General features: G+C 59.6%; 2 protein-coding genes across 8 annotated transcripts in view; one reads left to right on the top strand and one right to left on the bottom strand.

Moving 5' to 3' along the window:
- Nucleotides 1-1,552: 1,552 nt before the first annotated feature.
- On the top strand, nt 1,553-3,994 carry ANKRD63 (ankyrin repeat domain 63). The gene has a single exon (XM_038579872.1). It carries the CDS (start codon nt 1,913-1,915, stop codon nt 3,059-3,061), a length of 1,149 nt encoding a protein of 382 aa, XP_038435800.1. The 5' UTR covers nt 1,553-1,912; the 3' UTR covers nt 3,062-3,994.
- A 2,871-nt stretch (nt 3,995-6,865) lies between these two features.
- Nucleotides 6,866-14,407, bottom strand: part of PAK6 (p21 (RAC1) activated kinase 6) — a 37,363-nt gene continuing 29,821 nt past the window's right edge. For 6 of the 7 annotated variants that reach the window (XM_038580033.1, XM_038580034.1, XM_038580035.1 and 3 more), the window contains 6 exons: nt 11,457-11,954; nt 11,221-11,354; nt 10,742-10,868; nt 10,503-10,628; nt 9,888-10,022; nt 6,866-8,492 (listed from right to left, as the gene is read on the bottom strand). In XM_038580033.1, coding sequence (XP_038435961.1) covers nt 8,325-8,492; nt 9,888-10,022; nt 10,503-10,628; nt 10,742-10,868; nt 11,221-11,354; nt 11,457-11,954 — 1,188 coding nt within the window. In that variant the 3' untranslated portion in view covers nt 6,866-8,324. The remainder of the gene's footprint in view (nt 8,493-9,887; nt 10,023-10,502; nt 10,629-10,741; nt 10,869-11,220; nt 11,355-11,456; nt 11,955-14,407) is intronic. The other variant, XM_038580038.1, reaches the window with a different exon arrangement.

The raw sequence follows: 14,407 nt of genomic DNA, 5'->3' as shown, positions 1-14,407 counted from the left end.
CCAAAGCAGCCAGATCCCCCACATCCTTGAAGACCACCTCAGAAGTCCTAGTTTCAGACTATCCTGGAGCCCAAGCCCCCACCCCCAACTCCACCTTTTCTTGCACGCACTGGCTTGGTTTTCTATTTAGCAGATGTATTCAGCACTCGGTAGCCTCTACTCTTTTTTTTTGTCCTGGTCTTGTCATGCTGCTTGAGAGGAAGGTCTCTTCTACCTGGAACTGAACTTCTGTATTTCCTACACCTGGGAACACAGTACCTGGCTCACGAAGTCTCAGTAAATTCTGTCGTTGAGAACGGATTGACTTCTTTACACTTTACAAGTATTCATTCCACCCCTGTACACCTACCCTCCTCTGCCCCAACCCCCGGAGCCCTGATCCCCCCAACACCTCCACCGAGGCCGAGCACTTCAGGAGGCAGAGGGGGTGCGGTGGTTTCTCCACGCCCTTGTGACTCGGGCTCTCTTCTCCTTCCCTTCCCGAGGGGTCAGCCAGTAGTCGAAATCAGAGCCCGGTGGTCTGGGGGTGCTTCTGTGACCAGCGCCACAGGGGAGCCTTGCGCGTAGGGCGCTCACATGTTCCGGGGGGGTGGCTGGCCGCGAGGCGGCGGGGCGGGGGCGCTGACGCGGCTGCAGCGTCCCCGGATCCCCAGGCGCCCGCCCCGGCCGCCGCGTCTCCGCTCCGCCTGCCCGTCAGCCGCCGGGAGCTGGCGCTCGGGCGCGTGGTCGGGCTGGAGACGTCGGAGATTGCAGGGCGCACGCTCCCCCACCCCCGCGCGAGCGAGCGTGTGCGGGAGGAACAATGGTGTGTGAGTGCGTGACTCGCTACACTTCGAGTGGCAGTTCGCAGCCGGCACAGGCGCCCCCCACCCTGCGCGCAGCACGGGCACCCCCGCCCCCGCCAATTGCTCCGGTTCGCCCTTCGCCGCCACCTCCCCGCTCGCTCATGGTCCACTTCGGCGCTCACGGGGCCCGATTGCTTCCACCTGGACCGCGGGGCGGCGGCGGGGGGGGGTCCTCCGTCTTCCCCGACGGGCCCCAGGTCCTAAGTTTCTAAGGAGCCGAGGGCACCGACTCCGGTAGGGGCGGAGGGCGGGAGGACGGGAAGAGAGGACTGTGACTTTGGGATTGGCCTGGCCTGGTGCATGTGGCCCCCAGCGAGCAGCCGCGCCCCCGCCCCGCAACCGCCGCCGCAGCCCCAGGGGAGCGCGGAGGAGGAGCCGCTCCCGACTTCGTGGCCCACGGAGGGGTGGGGGTCAGGGGCGGTCTCTCCCGCCCCGTGCGTTCCTGCCCTGACGGCTCAGCTGGCTTCCAGGGCAGCCATCGCCATGGAGACCCCCGAGGCTATAAAGCCAGCTACGCAGGCGGGCGGCGGCTCCCGCGCCGCTGAGCCCCCCAAGTAAGGAGCAAGCGCCCCGGCGTGGCCCGGCCCCCGCGAGCGGGGAGGAGGCGGAGGAGCGGCGCCAGCAGCTTGAGGAGCGGCGCGCCCCGCCAGGGCTGGAGGCAGGCGCGCTCGGCGGGCGCCACCGGCTCATCAGGGGAGCGGGGGCTGCCCCGGGTGCGGGTGAGTGGCGCGGCTCCAAGCCACAAGGGACGGAGGGCGCCGGACGCGCGGAACACAGCGGGACAGACCCGAGGGGCAGAGCGTGGCGGGCCGGGCGCCGAGCTCAGAGTAGCGAGCGACCTACACCTTCGGGCGGGAAGCCCAGGGAAGGAGCTGCGAGACGCCAGGCGCGCGGCCCAGGCGCGGCGGGGAAGCGGGAGCCGCGGGGGCACAGGAGTGGGAACGTCGGGACCCTCGGCTGCAGCCGCCCACGCGCGGAGGGAGCCACACCAGAGCCCCGCGGGGCGCGGGAACCAGGGGCGCCCCCGTGCGGAGCTGCCGGGCCGCCTGGGAGCGGCGGCCGGGGCCATGCTCAAGCCCAAGGACCTGTGCCCCCGAGCGGGTACGCGCACCTTCCTGGAGGCCATGCAGGCGGGCAAGGTGCACCTGGCCCGCTTTGTGCTGGATGCGCTGGACCGCAGCATCATCGACTGCCGCGCAGAGCAGGGCCGCACGCCGCTCATGGTAGCCGTGGGGCTGCCGGACCCCGCGCTGCGCTCGCGCTTCGTGCGGCTACTGCTGGAGCAAGGTGCGGCCGTGAACCTGCGGGACGAGCGCGGCCGCACGGCACTCAGCCTGGCTTGCGAGCGTGGCCACCTGGACGCGGTGCAGCTATTGGTGCAGTTCAGCGGCGACCCCGAGGCGGCCGACTCCGCGGGCAACAGCCCAGTGATGTGGGCGGCGGCGTGCGGCCACGGGGCGGTGCTCGAGTTCCTGGTGCGCTCCTTCCGCCGCCTCGGCCTGCGCCTCGACCGCACCAACCGAGCGGGTCTCACGGCGCTGCAGCTGGCAGCCGCCCGCGGCCACGGGACCTGCGTGCAAGCCCTCACCGGGCCCTGGGGCCGCGCAGCCGCCGCCGCCGCGGCCCGGGGTTCCAACTCCGACAGCCCCCCGGGCCGTCCGGCCCCCGCGCCCAGCCCCGAGCGCCGACGGCCCAGCCCCCGCCGCTTACCTCGGCCTCTCCTGGCGCGCTTTGCGCGAGCGGCCGGCGGCCACGGTCACGGCGGCGACGCTGGGTCAGGGGGCAAGGGCTCGGGCCGGCACCGAGCACAGGGCAGCGAGAGGCCTGAGCTGGGCCGGAGCATGAGCCTGGCGCTGGGGGCAGTAACCGAGGAGGAGGCGGCTCGGCTGCGGGCGGGAGCCCTGATGGCCCGACCACACTCGCCCCAGTCTTCGGGGACCGGGAGGTGGCGTTCGCAGGAGGTGCTGGAGGGAGCGCCTCCGACCTTAGTGCAAGCCCCCATTGGCCTTAGCCCCCACCCGGAGGGCGGCCCTGGCTCTGGCCGTTTGGGTTTGCGCCGCCGCTCCACAGCTCCAGACATCCCCAGCCTGGTCGGGGAGGCATCAGGGCCCGAGAGCGGCCCGGAGTCAGAGGCCAACGCTCTGCCCCACTCGGTGCCGGGGCCTCAGCCTTGGCAGGCGGGCACGGAGGCCGTGGTGCTGCACGCTCAGCGGTAAACAGCGTCCAGGTTAAGCCCTGCTCCCCCTGCTCTGCCCTCTCTCCTCCACTGGGATTTCTTTTTTTTTTTCCAGGTCCCTCATTTTCCTGGCAGTTTCCTGGCCTGTGATCCCAGAACCTGTCCCCACTGCCAAGGGGAGATCATAACCCACCCTCTCTCTGAAAAGAACCCCTATTTTATTTCTTTTTTGTGCTTGTTGGTATTCCCTGCCTAGGTCTCTCACCTTCCCTACAGCCTACCTTTCCAGTCCTGGAGGGGAGGAGCGGAAGATGGGTTCCATAAGCTGCAGCCTTGCAGCCAGCAAGACAGACACTCCCTACTCTGAGCCCCAAGGCTCAGTTCTGAGTCTTGCGGACTCCTGCCAGGTCACCGCCTCCTTACACCCAGCTCCCCACACCCTGGCAGCCAGGCAGCAGAAGAGTTGACTGTAGAACGAAGGCCTAGCCAGTCCCCTCTGCCTAGCGATGTGGACCTTAATGCTGCAGGCCACTGGGCTGAAGCCTCCCTTCCTGTTAAGTGTTGGAGAAGGAGAGCAAGGAGACCAGCCTTTGAGCCCTTCTGGACAGGAGGGCTGATTAGCAAGGAATCTGGAGGTTATATTTTTCTGGGGAGAAACTCTGCCTCAATAAGATGAGAGCATACTTAGGGGTAGCAGAGGCCCTGGTGTGGAAGGCTGGTTGTTCCCTGAAACAGCTTCTGGGTACTTCCAGCTGTCTCTGCCTCTGGCGGACCCAGTTTTCAACTTCACATGGATGTGGGGTCATTGCCCTACACCAACCCCTACCGACCCCAGCTCCTGGCCCCTGAGCCGAGCTTCATTCAGCTCAGCTGCGTTTGAATTTTATCTTTGAGGTCTCGCCGGCCTCTCGGGGCCCAGCCTTATTTCTTCTCCCTCTTAGAGGCCTGAAATGGAAGGGACTTGGCCCGCCCCCCCCCCAGCTCCCGCGTCCGCACGTGGGTGCTCCCGCAGGGTGGAATGGTTGCGGAGGCTTGGTTTAATTGTATTCCTTCCAATCCTCAGAGAACTCGTGTTTTCGAGTCTTTGTATAAGAAGCAGAAAAGCAGCGGGTCTGATCCGAGGCTTAAGAACCTGACAATGTCTCTTTAAATAGAAGCTCTGCGAGGGGGATAATTGACTGAAGTGTTTGCCACGTTAGCGGCGCGCGGGAGTCGGGAAGCCCACACGAGCCGCAGGTCCGGGTTTAAATTACATCAAACTCCTGCGAAAGCTGGAAGGGGCTGCTAAAGGCTTCCTGCTTCCCGCTGGGCGGCTGACGGAGGGCCGGGCGCACGCCGGAGCCGGAGGTCGAGCCCAAGGGCCCCTGGCCCGGCCCCGCTTCGCTTCCGTAGCGGGCAGATGAGCGAGCCCGAGGCAGCCGCCGGGGGCGGTTGAAGGCCCTTCCCCGGCCCGGTCCCACCTCGGCGCCCGCCCCTCCCCGCGCTCCGGGCGGGCCTGGGGGCGGAGGGGGTCGGCGCGGGCCTGGCGAGCACGTGCCCCGGGAGCCCGCGGGGTGGCCGGCGCTTGGGGGCTCTTTCTGCGACCCCCCGCCCCGTCCGAGGTGGGGCCTTTGCAAGACGTCGATCTGTAGCCTTCGCAGACGGAGGGGACACCTTCCCGACCCTTGAGGCCGCCGAGGCCGCGCCCTCCCCCGGCCCAGCGCCGGACGTGATCTCTGGTGCCCCCTGGTGGCAGCGCCGCGCTTTCGTCGCGGCGCCCTGGCTCGGAGTTGAGCCGCGTACTTCTCCCTCCCTTGTGCATTTGCCCACGGAATCCTTTTCCCCTTGTAGTATGTCAAATCCGGATACTTGAAGTCATTTCCCCGCAGTGGAGTGAGGGACAATGAACAGATCGCTCGGACTTGGAGTGGCAGGAGCCCCAAGATCTTCCAAGTTAAGGCTCCCATGTCCAGAGAGCACCTGCTCTGTTCTGAGAAACAGGAGTTTCCAACCCCTTGTTTATAGTTTCTGAAACCTGGGATCTGCACTGACCCCTTCTGATGAAGTTTGCTTTCGTTTTGAGGGTGTTTTGCCCTCCCCCTACACCTTCCTCCCCACACATTTGCCTCTGGTCAGTCCCACTGTCTGGGTGGTGGGTGGACAATACAGAAGCACCTGAAAAGCCCGAGGGAGAGGATCTGGGGGTGGGATGGGGGATAATTGGACATCCCAAGTACAAACTCTCTTTTTTTCCTGACCCCTGCTTGCTCACTTACTCCCTTTCTGTGTTTAATTTTCACGGAGTTTTTAATGGTGTAGGGATAAAAGTATTTGGCTTCTTCAGGGCACCGGTGAGGTCTGGGTTGAACATTAGGTAGAAGGTGCTGTCATCTTTCAAACGTTGCTCACCTGTGGCTTTCTGGTTCAGTGACACCCCAACCCCCTCATCTCCCCAGGGCCTTCCATAGCGAGTAAACAACCACGAGGAGGGCTCCTCTCCGTTGAGTTGCCAAGGGCTTGGTGGTTGAAAGCAGTGTTTCTTAAAAACCACAGCAGATCTTTCCTGTCTGCACTGAATTGTGTTTGACTGACTTGCTGTTCTTGCAGAATTCTTACTAGGCCCATTTGTGTGCAGAACTTGCACAGGTCACCGCGTTTTGCTCCCCTGCACTTCTTTTTCATTGTCAGCCCCAGGGCTTTGAGGCTGGGGTCTTCCCTAGCTCACTCCTCTTTAGAAGAGACTGTCCTAACGGTTTTCTTTTCCAACTCTTGTTTGTTTGCTTTCATCATTGTGAAGATTCACGCAGGCCACTGGATCTCAGTACCCCAACATCAAGCTCAGAACTAGTCTGTGCGGGAGGCTAAATGACATACATGCCTGCTTTTGGACTGACACTGTGTGGCGGAAGGACTATTAGAACTCGGAAGAATAGTTAATAAATCCAGTATTATTCAGTTGCAAGACCTGGCCTCTCTTTGCCTTACCAACTGTTCCTGATTCTAGGCTCCCTTTCGAGTGGCAGAAGGGTGTGCTACCTTCCTGCAAAGCTTCTGCCTTCCATCAGCCTCCATCTTTGCCTGTCCCACTGTGCACTGTGGCTGTCCCCTGCGGGAAGGACTTGGGTACCGCTTCCCACTGAGTTGGTGGGACTGGGACCCTCAGCCTAGGGTGGCTGTCTGGGTGGCACTGCTGTGGGGAGCAGGAGAAGGTCTGCAGGACTCCTGGATGTTGGTGGAGAGATTTCGGTGAACCCTGGGCTGGTGGGAGGATGAATTCTCAGGAAGGAAGTGCTGGAATCAGTGTCAGAGCTAGAAGTTTAAAGCGAATGCCCTCCATCTCCCCTACCCACAGGGCTAGAACCAAGATCTCTTGATTTCCAGCCATTGCACTGCTCCTTCACAACCGCTCAGTTCTGAGAACCGAAAAAGAGACTGCTTTCTCACGGAAGCAGCTCAGGCCACTTTCTATGGACAACTTGGAGAGGGGAGCCTCTGACTTTCCTTGGAGTGAGAAGCAAAAGGGAAAAGGGAGACACCAATGCAGAAAGTGGTCATCAGCCTGGGTGGCTGCCCCCAGAGCCCCGGTGGTACCAGCAAGCATAGCACATGGCCCTGCCTTTCCTGGCTGGGTTCTTCTCCCCTGGGAAGGAGAGCTCTGGCTCTTTCTCAGCTCTCTCAGTCCCAAGGGCCTTTCACTTCCTGTTTCCCTCCTTATCTGCCCTCCTGGGCCCACATGCCACCAGGGAGTTGGTTTTTTTGTGGACTTGAGTGACTGCTGGGGGTTGGGGGGTCACACCAGACACCCCCACTACAGGGCATCCAGCTTGAAGATGGCCTGGCTCCATTCTCAGAGACAACAGCCCAGAGGTTTTGAACACTCAGTTTAATTTAAAACAGGCACAAGTGCAAACAATTCACAAAAGTTTCTAGGGAAGATGCTTTTGTTTTTAAAACTCTGACCCTTTAAAAAAGTCCTTGCAATTTTTTTTTTTTTTTTTTTTGGCCCCAAAGCAGGCCACTAGGGAGCAGAGGAATCTAAAAATATTATCTAGATAGGGTCCTGACACCTGGAGTTCTTCCCTGGATTCCCTGACTGGCAACATCCCTGAAGGTGGGGAGGGAAGGGGACAAGGACACGGGGGTCTGAAGAGGCAGCTAGGGCAGATGGTTTGCACGAAGGAAGGGCCCATTTCTTGACAGGATGGGACTCCAGGAGGTGGTTCACCTCCCCCAGACCAAGAGTTTGAAAAGAACCAGTCCTCAATGACCTGGCTACTGAGATGAAGCTTACAGATAAAACAAAGTTTGTCCCTCACCATTCCTGTCTCTGGCCCTCAGACTCAACACTACAGGAGAAACCTGGAAATCTGCCAAGGCCCTGGGATACATTAGACTCAATGCAGATCTCCTCTCGGGTCAGGTAGAGACAAGGGACTTAGGAGGTGCGAAGCCAGGCCAAGAAAGCAGGTCCCTTCGGAGGAGAACTTAGTGGCAGAAAGGATGGGAAAGCCTTACTGAAGCTGGCTGTGGGTGACCTGGAGGGAGCCAGGCTATCGGGGTGACCATCCTCCACTTACACTCTCACACACGCACGCATGCACGCACACACACATGATGGTCTCTTCATCCTATAAAGTGAGACCACATTTACCACCAGCTCTGTTCTTCCTCTTACACCCAGAAAAATGCTCCTCCTCCTTCCCTGGCCCGCGATCAGGCTGTTCACAGTTCAGGGCGGGCTATGCAGGGACAGTGAGTCAGTGCAGGTGGGCTGGGAAATAGGTGCAGGTCGGACTGTACCTTCAGGAAGTCAGACACGAGGGAGGAAGACAGCTTCAGGCAATAGAAGCCTTCCCTGTGGCCCTCTCAAGACCCCAGGGTTTAGAGTTGGAACTGAGAACAGCAAGTATCCTGGTGAAGACAGGCAGTCTGCCCTCTTGGGTGGCCTGGGATGCTAGTGTACAACAACCTTAAAAAAAAAAACTGCAGCAGCCTTTTCTGCTGTGTTGGCCACGGTGGCCAGGAGTGCTGGTCTTCACGTTTCTTAGAAATATCCCTGTGCAAATAACAAAGGGTCATCCTGTAGAAGGGGTCTCCATCATCCCAAAGGCAACTGGGCACCCTCTTGGGAGGGAGAGAGACCAAGGGGCAGGTCCGGCCTGGCCCAGTGGGCTGAAGGGCAGGAGGGGGTGGGTGGGGTTTCACATTCAATCTTTGGAGAGAATACTGAGAGAATGAGGCAGGTAGGCCCTGCCGGCAGGCTGGCTGCCCAGTGTCTCCTGCTTGTGGGCATAGGTGGCGGGTGCAGCCCTCTGGGGGTGGGCTCAGCAGGTGGAGGTCTGCTTGCGGTAGAGCTGGATCAGGGGCACCAGGCACTCGGGCAGCCCCGTCTGCAGCAGGAAAGGGTGGTCCAAGAGCTCCTGAGCCGTGGCTCTCTCCTGGGGGTCCCGCACCAGCATCCGTTCCAGGAAGTCTCGGAGCACTGGGGAGACCTGCGGAGACAGAGCAGCACTGAGAGGAAGCCATGGCGTGCAAGTCACTTTTGGGGTGACTTGTCTGCCTGGCCCCACCATCACGTGGAAGTCTTGAGTTCTCTTGTTTCTTACTTCCCTGCAGCTCCCAGGCTCAGTACTTTTTGGATTATCAGGTAGGTGAAGAGACTTGGCATCAGTCTGGGGAAAAGTGGCTAGTTCGCCCCTTGGGGGTGCTGCTGAGGGGTGGAAGTAAGATTCCCGGCTCCTGGGGAGCCCATCCTTCACCCCGCTGCTCAAGGCTCTGGGCCTTTAGGCTCTGTGGCTCTGTGGAAGGGGCATGGGACTGGTACTAGTTAGTGATCCAGTCCTGGGTATAGCCCTCATCTTCGACAAATTGCAATTTTCTCTAGACCTCCGTTTTCTTAGCTGCCCAGTGGGTCAGTTGATGATAAAATATGCTTGCCCTGTCTTTAGTGAAGATAAAGAAGAGGTCAGGGATGAAGTATTTTGAAAAATAGAAAAGAAGAGAGTGGGAGGGACCTGATGAGGAGGTAACTTTCTTTAATGTTCTAAGCTGTAGAGTCTCTAAATCAAAAGCTTACCTTGGTTCATTTTGAGCCAATATCTTGGGATAAAGCTAAGTCTGGGGCTTTCCAAAAGGCTACATCCTCTGGGGAATTAGCCAGTTGGAAATCTCCCCTATGTGTTAATCCTGGGGCTGGCAGTGCAAGCCCCAAGGACCAGTTGTCTCAGAAGGTGTTTCCTGACTGTTCTCCCATCCAGCTGTGTTGGAACCACAGAACCATTTTATCATTTAGGGACTGGGTTTCCAGCTTCTGGGACATTTCTCACTCTGGCCACCAGATGGCAGTGCCATCCCCCCCCCCCCCCACCCCGCCCTGACCTGGCCACCAGCAGGGGGTGTCCCCTGGTAAGGTCTATATGGGTTTGGGTGGATTTGGCAGAAAAGGGTTAAGAGTGCATGTGTGTATACACACACACACACAAAAACACGCACACTCTGGTTTTAAGGGAAAACCTGTGGCTCACATGTGGTCAGGTTGTGCTGTGGCCGACTGGCACTATGCCACGGTATGGCTCCCTTAACAGAGGGAATGGAAGATTCCTGCACAATTAGCTTCTCTAGATTCCTCCCCAGGAAGTCAGGGATTCCTGACAGCCTTGCTTTCCCTTCTCTCAGGCTCCTGTCAGTTGTCTGCAAGTGGAAATTGGTCTGAGTGGACACAGGAGCCTGGGTGTAGATGTAGCTTCTCAGCCAAGTGCAGGTTTTGTGCGGAGAAAGGGGAGCCTTTCTGGGAGCCTTTGACTTCTGTGGAAGGGAGGGAGTGGGCCTGGGAGCTTTGGTCCTCAAAGCCTCAGGAAGAAGGGGGTCCACCTTGTGCACTGACTAACCTTGTGAGAGTTTTTCAGCCTGGGTGGGGGGCTGTCCCGGAGCCTCTTCATGGCCTGAACTGGGGAGTCGCTGAAGTAGGGTGGCTCCCCGTCCACCATCTCGATCACCATGATGCCCAGAGACCAGATATCCACCTGTAGGAAGAGACCGTCCCTGATGCCACTGGCCAGAGTATGGCCCCTTGGTGGCAGTGTGTTGCAGGGGGATGGGAGCAGTTGGTCCCAGCTGTCACTGGTGAGTTGGCCTCCCCTGACCACCTGCCTTGTGATCAAGGCACTTCCTACAGGAATGCCCACTGACTGCAGGGACATAGCTGTCAGCCATTCCCTGGGAATGGCTGTCACACAGGGCCATACCCAAGGTGGCCATACCCCACCTTGCCTGTGAGCTGCAGGTGGGGGATTTTGGGGAATGGTTTGTGGCAGCAAAGTCACAAGCTAGGGCAGACCCATCCAAGAGTGGGCAGGGCACAATGGGAAGTGGGGGTAGGGTGTCGATTAAGTGGGTATCTGAAAAATCAGGATTATTTCAGGGAGGGGGGGAGGTCACAGGAGATGAATGTTTCTGAGAGGAACTTCTCCAAACAGGAGCTCTGGGATGGAAGGACCAGTTACCTCAGTCGCATACAGAGACCTGGAGATCACCTCAGGAGCCATCCAGTAGGGGGTTCCTACCAGGGACTTCCTCTTAGGGACATCTTTGCTGATCTGAGCACAGAATCCAAAGTCCGAGAGTTTCACCTGCGGTTGAGATGAGGGTGGGTGGGTGGGTGGGGAACAAGGAGTGGTGAGCTAGGAGCAGGAGCAGGAGCAGGAGCTAAGCCAGGAGCACAGGAGCAGGGGGAGGGACCTACCCTGCCATCGAGGGTCAGGAGGATGGAGTCACTCTTAATGTCCCGGTGGATGACACCCTGGGCATGCAGGTACGCCAGGGCCTGCAGCACAGCCTCACACACGGTGGCGATCTGCTCCTCGTTCAGCCTAGACAGGGAAGGCCGGGCCACAGACAGAAGAAAATGTTAGCTTTGGCAGGGCTGCAAGGTAGCTGGGCTAGGCAGATTAGGTGTCCCTGGTCCTGGGCTCTGCAGCTCCTGGGCAGCATGTGCAGGGTCCCGTCAGGCCAGAGTCTTAGTGGAAATGGGCCTGAACCTAGGCTGGAGAGCCCATCCCACTCCTCCGAACCTCCTGGGCCTGCTAACCCGAATGGACAGGGCGTGCTCGCAATGATGTGACAAGCAACCCAAGTTTTCTTGGCCTGAGGCTGCCCAATCCCCCTGCCAGGACAGCGATGGGGACAGCCAGCTCTCAGAGCCCAGCCCTCCCAGCTGCCCACCTGACTTGGGAGACGATGTCAGTAAGGGCCCCGCCTTGCAGGAACTCCATAAGCACCCACAGCTCCTCGCCCACCAGGTAGCTCTTGTACATCTCCACCACGTTGAGGTGCTGGTAGTCTCGCATGATCACCACCTGGGGGGCAGACGGGGGTGCCTGAGTGCTGGGTACAGTCCACCACCCTGTTCCCAGATGCTCATCCTAAGCACCCCATCACGTCCTGCTCTCCTCTCCCACCTCGTTAAAGAGCAGCTCCCTGCGCTGCTGCTTCCTGAGGTCCATCATCTTGACGGCCACCTGGCGGCCTGAGTGCTTCTCTCGGGCCAGGCAGACGATGCCTGTGGAGCCCTCACCAATCTTCACATAGCTGTCCAGCAGCATCCGAGGGTCACCTTGGTCCACCACCATCCTGAGTGCAGCCTTGAACTGCTCGTGTGTCACAACACCTGTGTCCTCGCCAGCCAGGGCACCCTTGGCCACCGCGGGGTCCTGGGGCAGGTACAGGTTGCTGGTGCTGATCTGGGCTTGCCTGGTGCGTGGGGAGCCCGCAGGGGAAGACCGGCCTGGGGGTGGGCCAGCCACTGGGACTGTGCGGAGGGACTTCTGGGGGCTGCTGGTATCCTGGCTGGTCAGAGGGCTGAAGGTCCCCATGGGTTGGTCCGAGGGCAAGGACTGGGCCTTGGCCACCAGGCTTGGTGGAGGGTCTTTCTGCTGTGGTCGGAAAGAGGAGTTAGGCTACAGGGAGGAAAAAACAGACAAGGGTTTGGCTGTGGGAGCATTTAGAGCGACCTTTACAGAAGCAGGGGGTGACCTCTGGACAGGGGCAGGTCTAGCAGGGCGTCAGACCAAATAGGGGAGGTGCTATGGGCAAGGATTTTCAAGTGGAGCCGAAGCCAAAGTTCCTTCTCAGAAACCCAGCCCCCAGTGTTCCCAGGTGAGCAGTCCAAACAGCAGCTCTTTACATCCACTGCAGAAAGCTGCAGAAAGCAGAGTCCCTGGGGTGTCCTCTGCTGGGTATTTCTTCCTGGGTAATTGACAGCCAGACCCCAGGGAGGCCACCGAGAGGCTGTCTTCCCTCTGTACTGCCAGGCTGTGTGGGGAATCTGGGTCAGAGGCATTCTTCATCCCTGGGGTGCTCTCACCCGAGGCCCCACGTGGGTGGAAGGGGCCCTGGGCAGTGGGGCATCTCTGACTGACTCCCAGCACAGGGCAGGAAAGCCACAGCGAGGGGTCTGATAGCCTGCTTGTGCTTGACAAGTAGGGAGTCATCAAGTCTCTGCTGTGAGGGTATGTCCCCAACAGAGGACCACAGAGCCATGTTACCATCTGGGGGTCCTTAGGTATATTGCCTGGGCTGGGGACCTGGTGCCAGAGAGATCTCAAATTAGGAGGGTAGCTCCAGCCTAACCCAAGCCCTGGGGCCAGGGTTAGGGAGGTTTCCTAGGGGCTCCCCAGAGCAGCCTCTCTACTTATTCCCAATCCTGGCTGATGACCCCTACGTAGAAGGGCAGGCAGTGGGCTATCCTTATGGCCTCTTGCAGGAGGGGAAGGGAAGGTGGAAGGAGTGGCAGATTGGGCCTCAGTGAGCCCACACCCAGCCCTGGAAGCCTCTGAGGCTCCTTGCCTTTCAGGGTCCCAGCCCTCCTGCCAGCCCAGAAGGAAAGGGTTCCACCCTTGGGGACCTTCTCTCTGAGGAACTGGCCATGTGCAAGTGCAATGTAATTCTTCCCAGGGATTGTATGATTTTAAAAGGGGCACCTGGAAAAGGCCATAAGTAACCTAATGAAGGACACTTGAGGGGCTGCGGAGAACTTCTCAGAACATCTCAGGACCCATCATATGGCAGCTGTCCAGTTGCCCACGGGGTCCTGGTGCAGATCCCCAAAACTGCATCAACCCCCAAGAAATCTCAAGCACTCAGCTTGGGCTGAGGGACCCCAAGTCTGGGCCCTGGACCCTACCAGGCTCAGCAGAGACTTGCCAACCTCTTCGGCACCCTCTCCCCAGGCTTTGGGGTATGCACCCCAGCTTACTCAGTGACGGATCTTGCCTAGAGGGGAGCTCCAAGTGCCCCTGACAGCAGAGAGCTAAGCCATGGCAGACTCTGCACCCCACCCCCTCACCCCCCCGCCTGCCCACCCTGCAGTGTGCACCAGCCTCTGGCAGGCTATGCCTGGCTCTGGCTCAGCCTTCACAGGGAAGGAGCCAGGGAAGCCTCCCAGCACCACCGCAATTATTGCATCCTGCCTGGTGAGCACATCTGGACAGTAAACAGACCCTCCCATGTCTTCACCAGCCCTGACCCTCACCCATGTTTCCCCACTATGAAGTGGAGCGGCGGGATCTCTGGACTGGGTACGGTCACAACCTAGGTTCCGGCCCTGCTCAGCTCTGACCAGCCATGAACTGTGGGCAACTCACCCTCTCTGAGCCCATCTCCTCTCTAAGTGCACAGTGATCTGGGGAGCTGGATAAAATGCAGATTCCTGCTTTGGCTGAGTCCCTAGAGCAGTGACTTTGCATTTTAACAAGCCCCTGGGCTTGGCTGTAGGAGGACTGTGGGCCACATTGGGAGCAGCTCTGGACAAATGGCTTCAGGGAGGCTGTGGCTGGGGGTGGAGGGAGCAGGGCCACCACTGAGACTGGGAGGCCACTCCCAGGAGCAGAGGCTTTGTAAGACGCCACCTGCCAGAGTCCACTTCCTCTGTCACACAATCAGCAATCGCCAAGGCAGCCCCCAAGGCCCTGGAAAAATATGCCTGCTGGTCTGCAAGGCATGGCCTGCAGAAAACATGCTCTCTGTGCATCCAGGTGGGGCTGGACAGAACCTGGGGGCCTAGAAGCACCTAGAGCCGCTCTTGAGGTTGCTCTAATGACCCCTCGACCTTTCTCCTCCTGGATTTCTAAGGCAGACCATAAAATGATTCTCTTCCCCTCCTGGCCTCCTATACAGGCTGGCTCTGCTCCATGGTTGAGCTGGCATGTGTGGCAGGGGAGGCGAGGACAGGCCATGCGGAGGGGCCAAGGAGGAATTTGCTCCCCCTCCACTGGTAAGGCCCCTGTGGAGACTGCAGCAGGTGCTGGCTGAGCTCAGGGACCAAGGGCCCAGTCGGTGGGTGGGCAGGTGGGTGGCAAAGGGCAGGGATCCAGCCGAGAGCCCAGCTCCAGTGTGGCCTGGGATGTGGGAT

Source organism: Canis lupus, chromosome 30 (assembly GCF_011100685.1).
Source record: "Canis lupus familiaris isolate Mischka breed German Shepherd chromosome 30, alternate assembly UU_Cfam_GSD_1.0, whole genome shotgun sequence".
Lineage (NCBI taxonomy): Eukaryota > Metazoa > Chordata > Mammalia > Carnivora > Canidae > Canis > Canis lupus.
Note: the sequence above shows the minus strand (reverse complement) of the source record. Positions and strands in the feature narration are given on the sequence as shown.

Coding starts and splice junctions, on each gene's coding strand:
- ANKRD63 (XM_038579872.1), top strand. CDS start 1,913: ATGCTCAAGCCCAAGGACCTGTGCCCCCGAGCGGGTACGCGCACCTTC.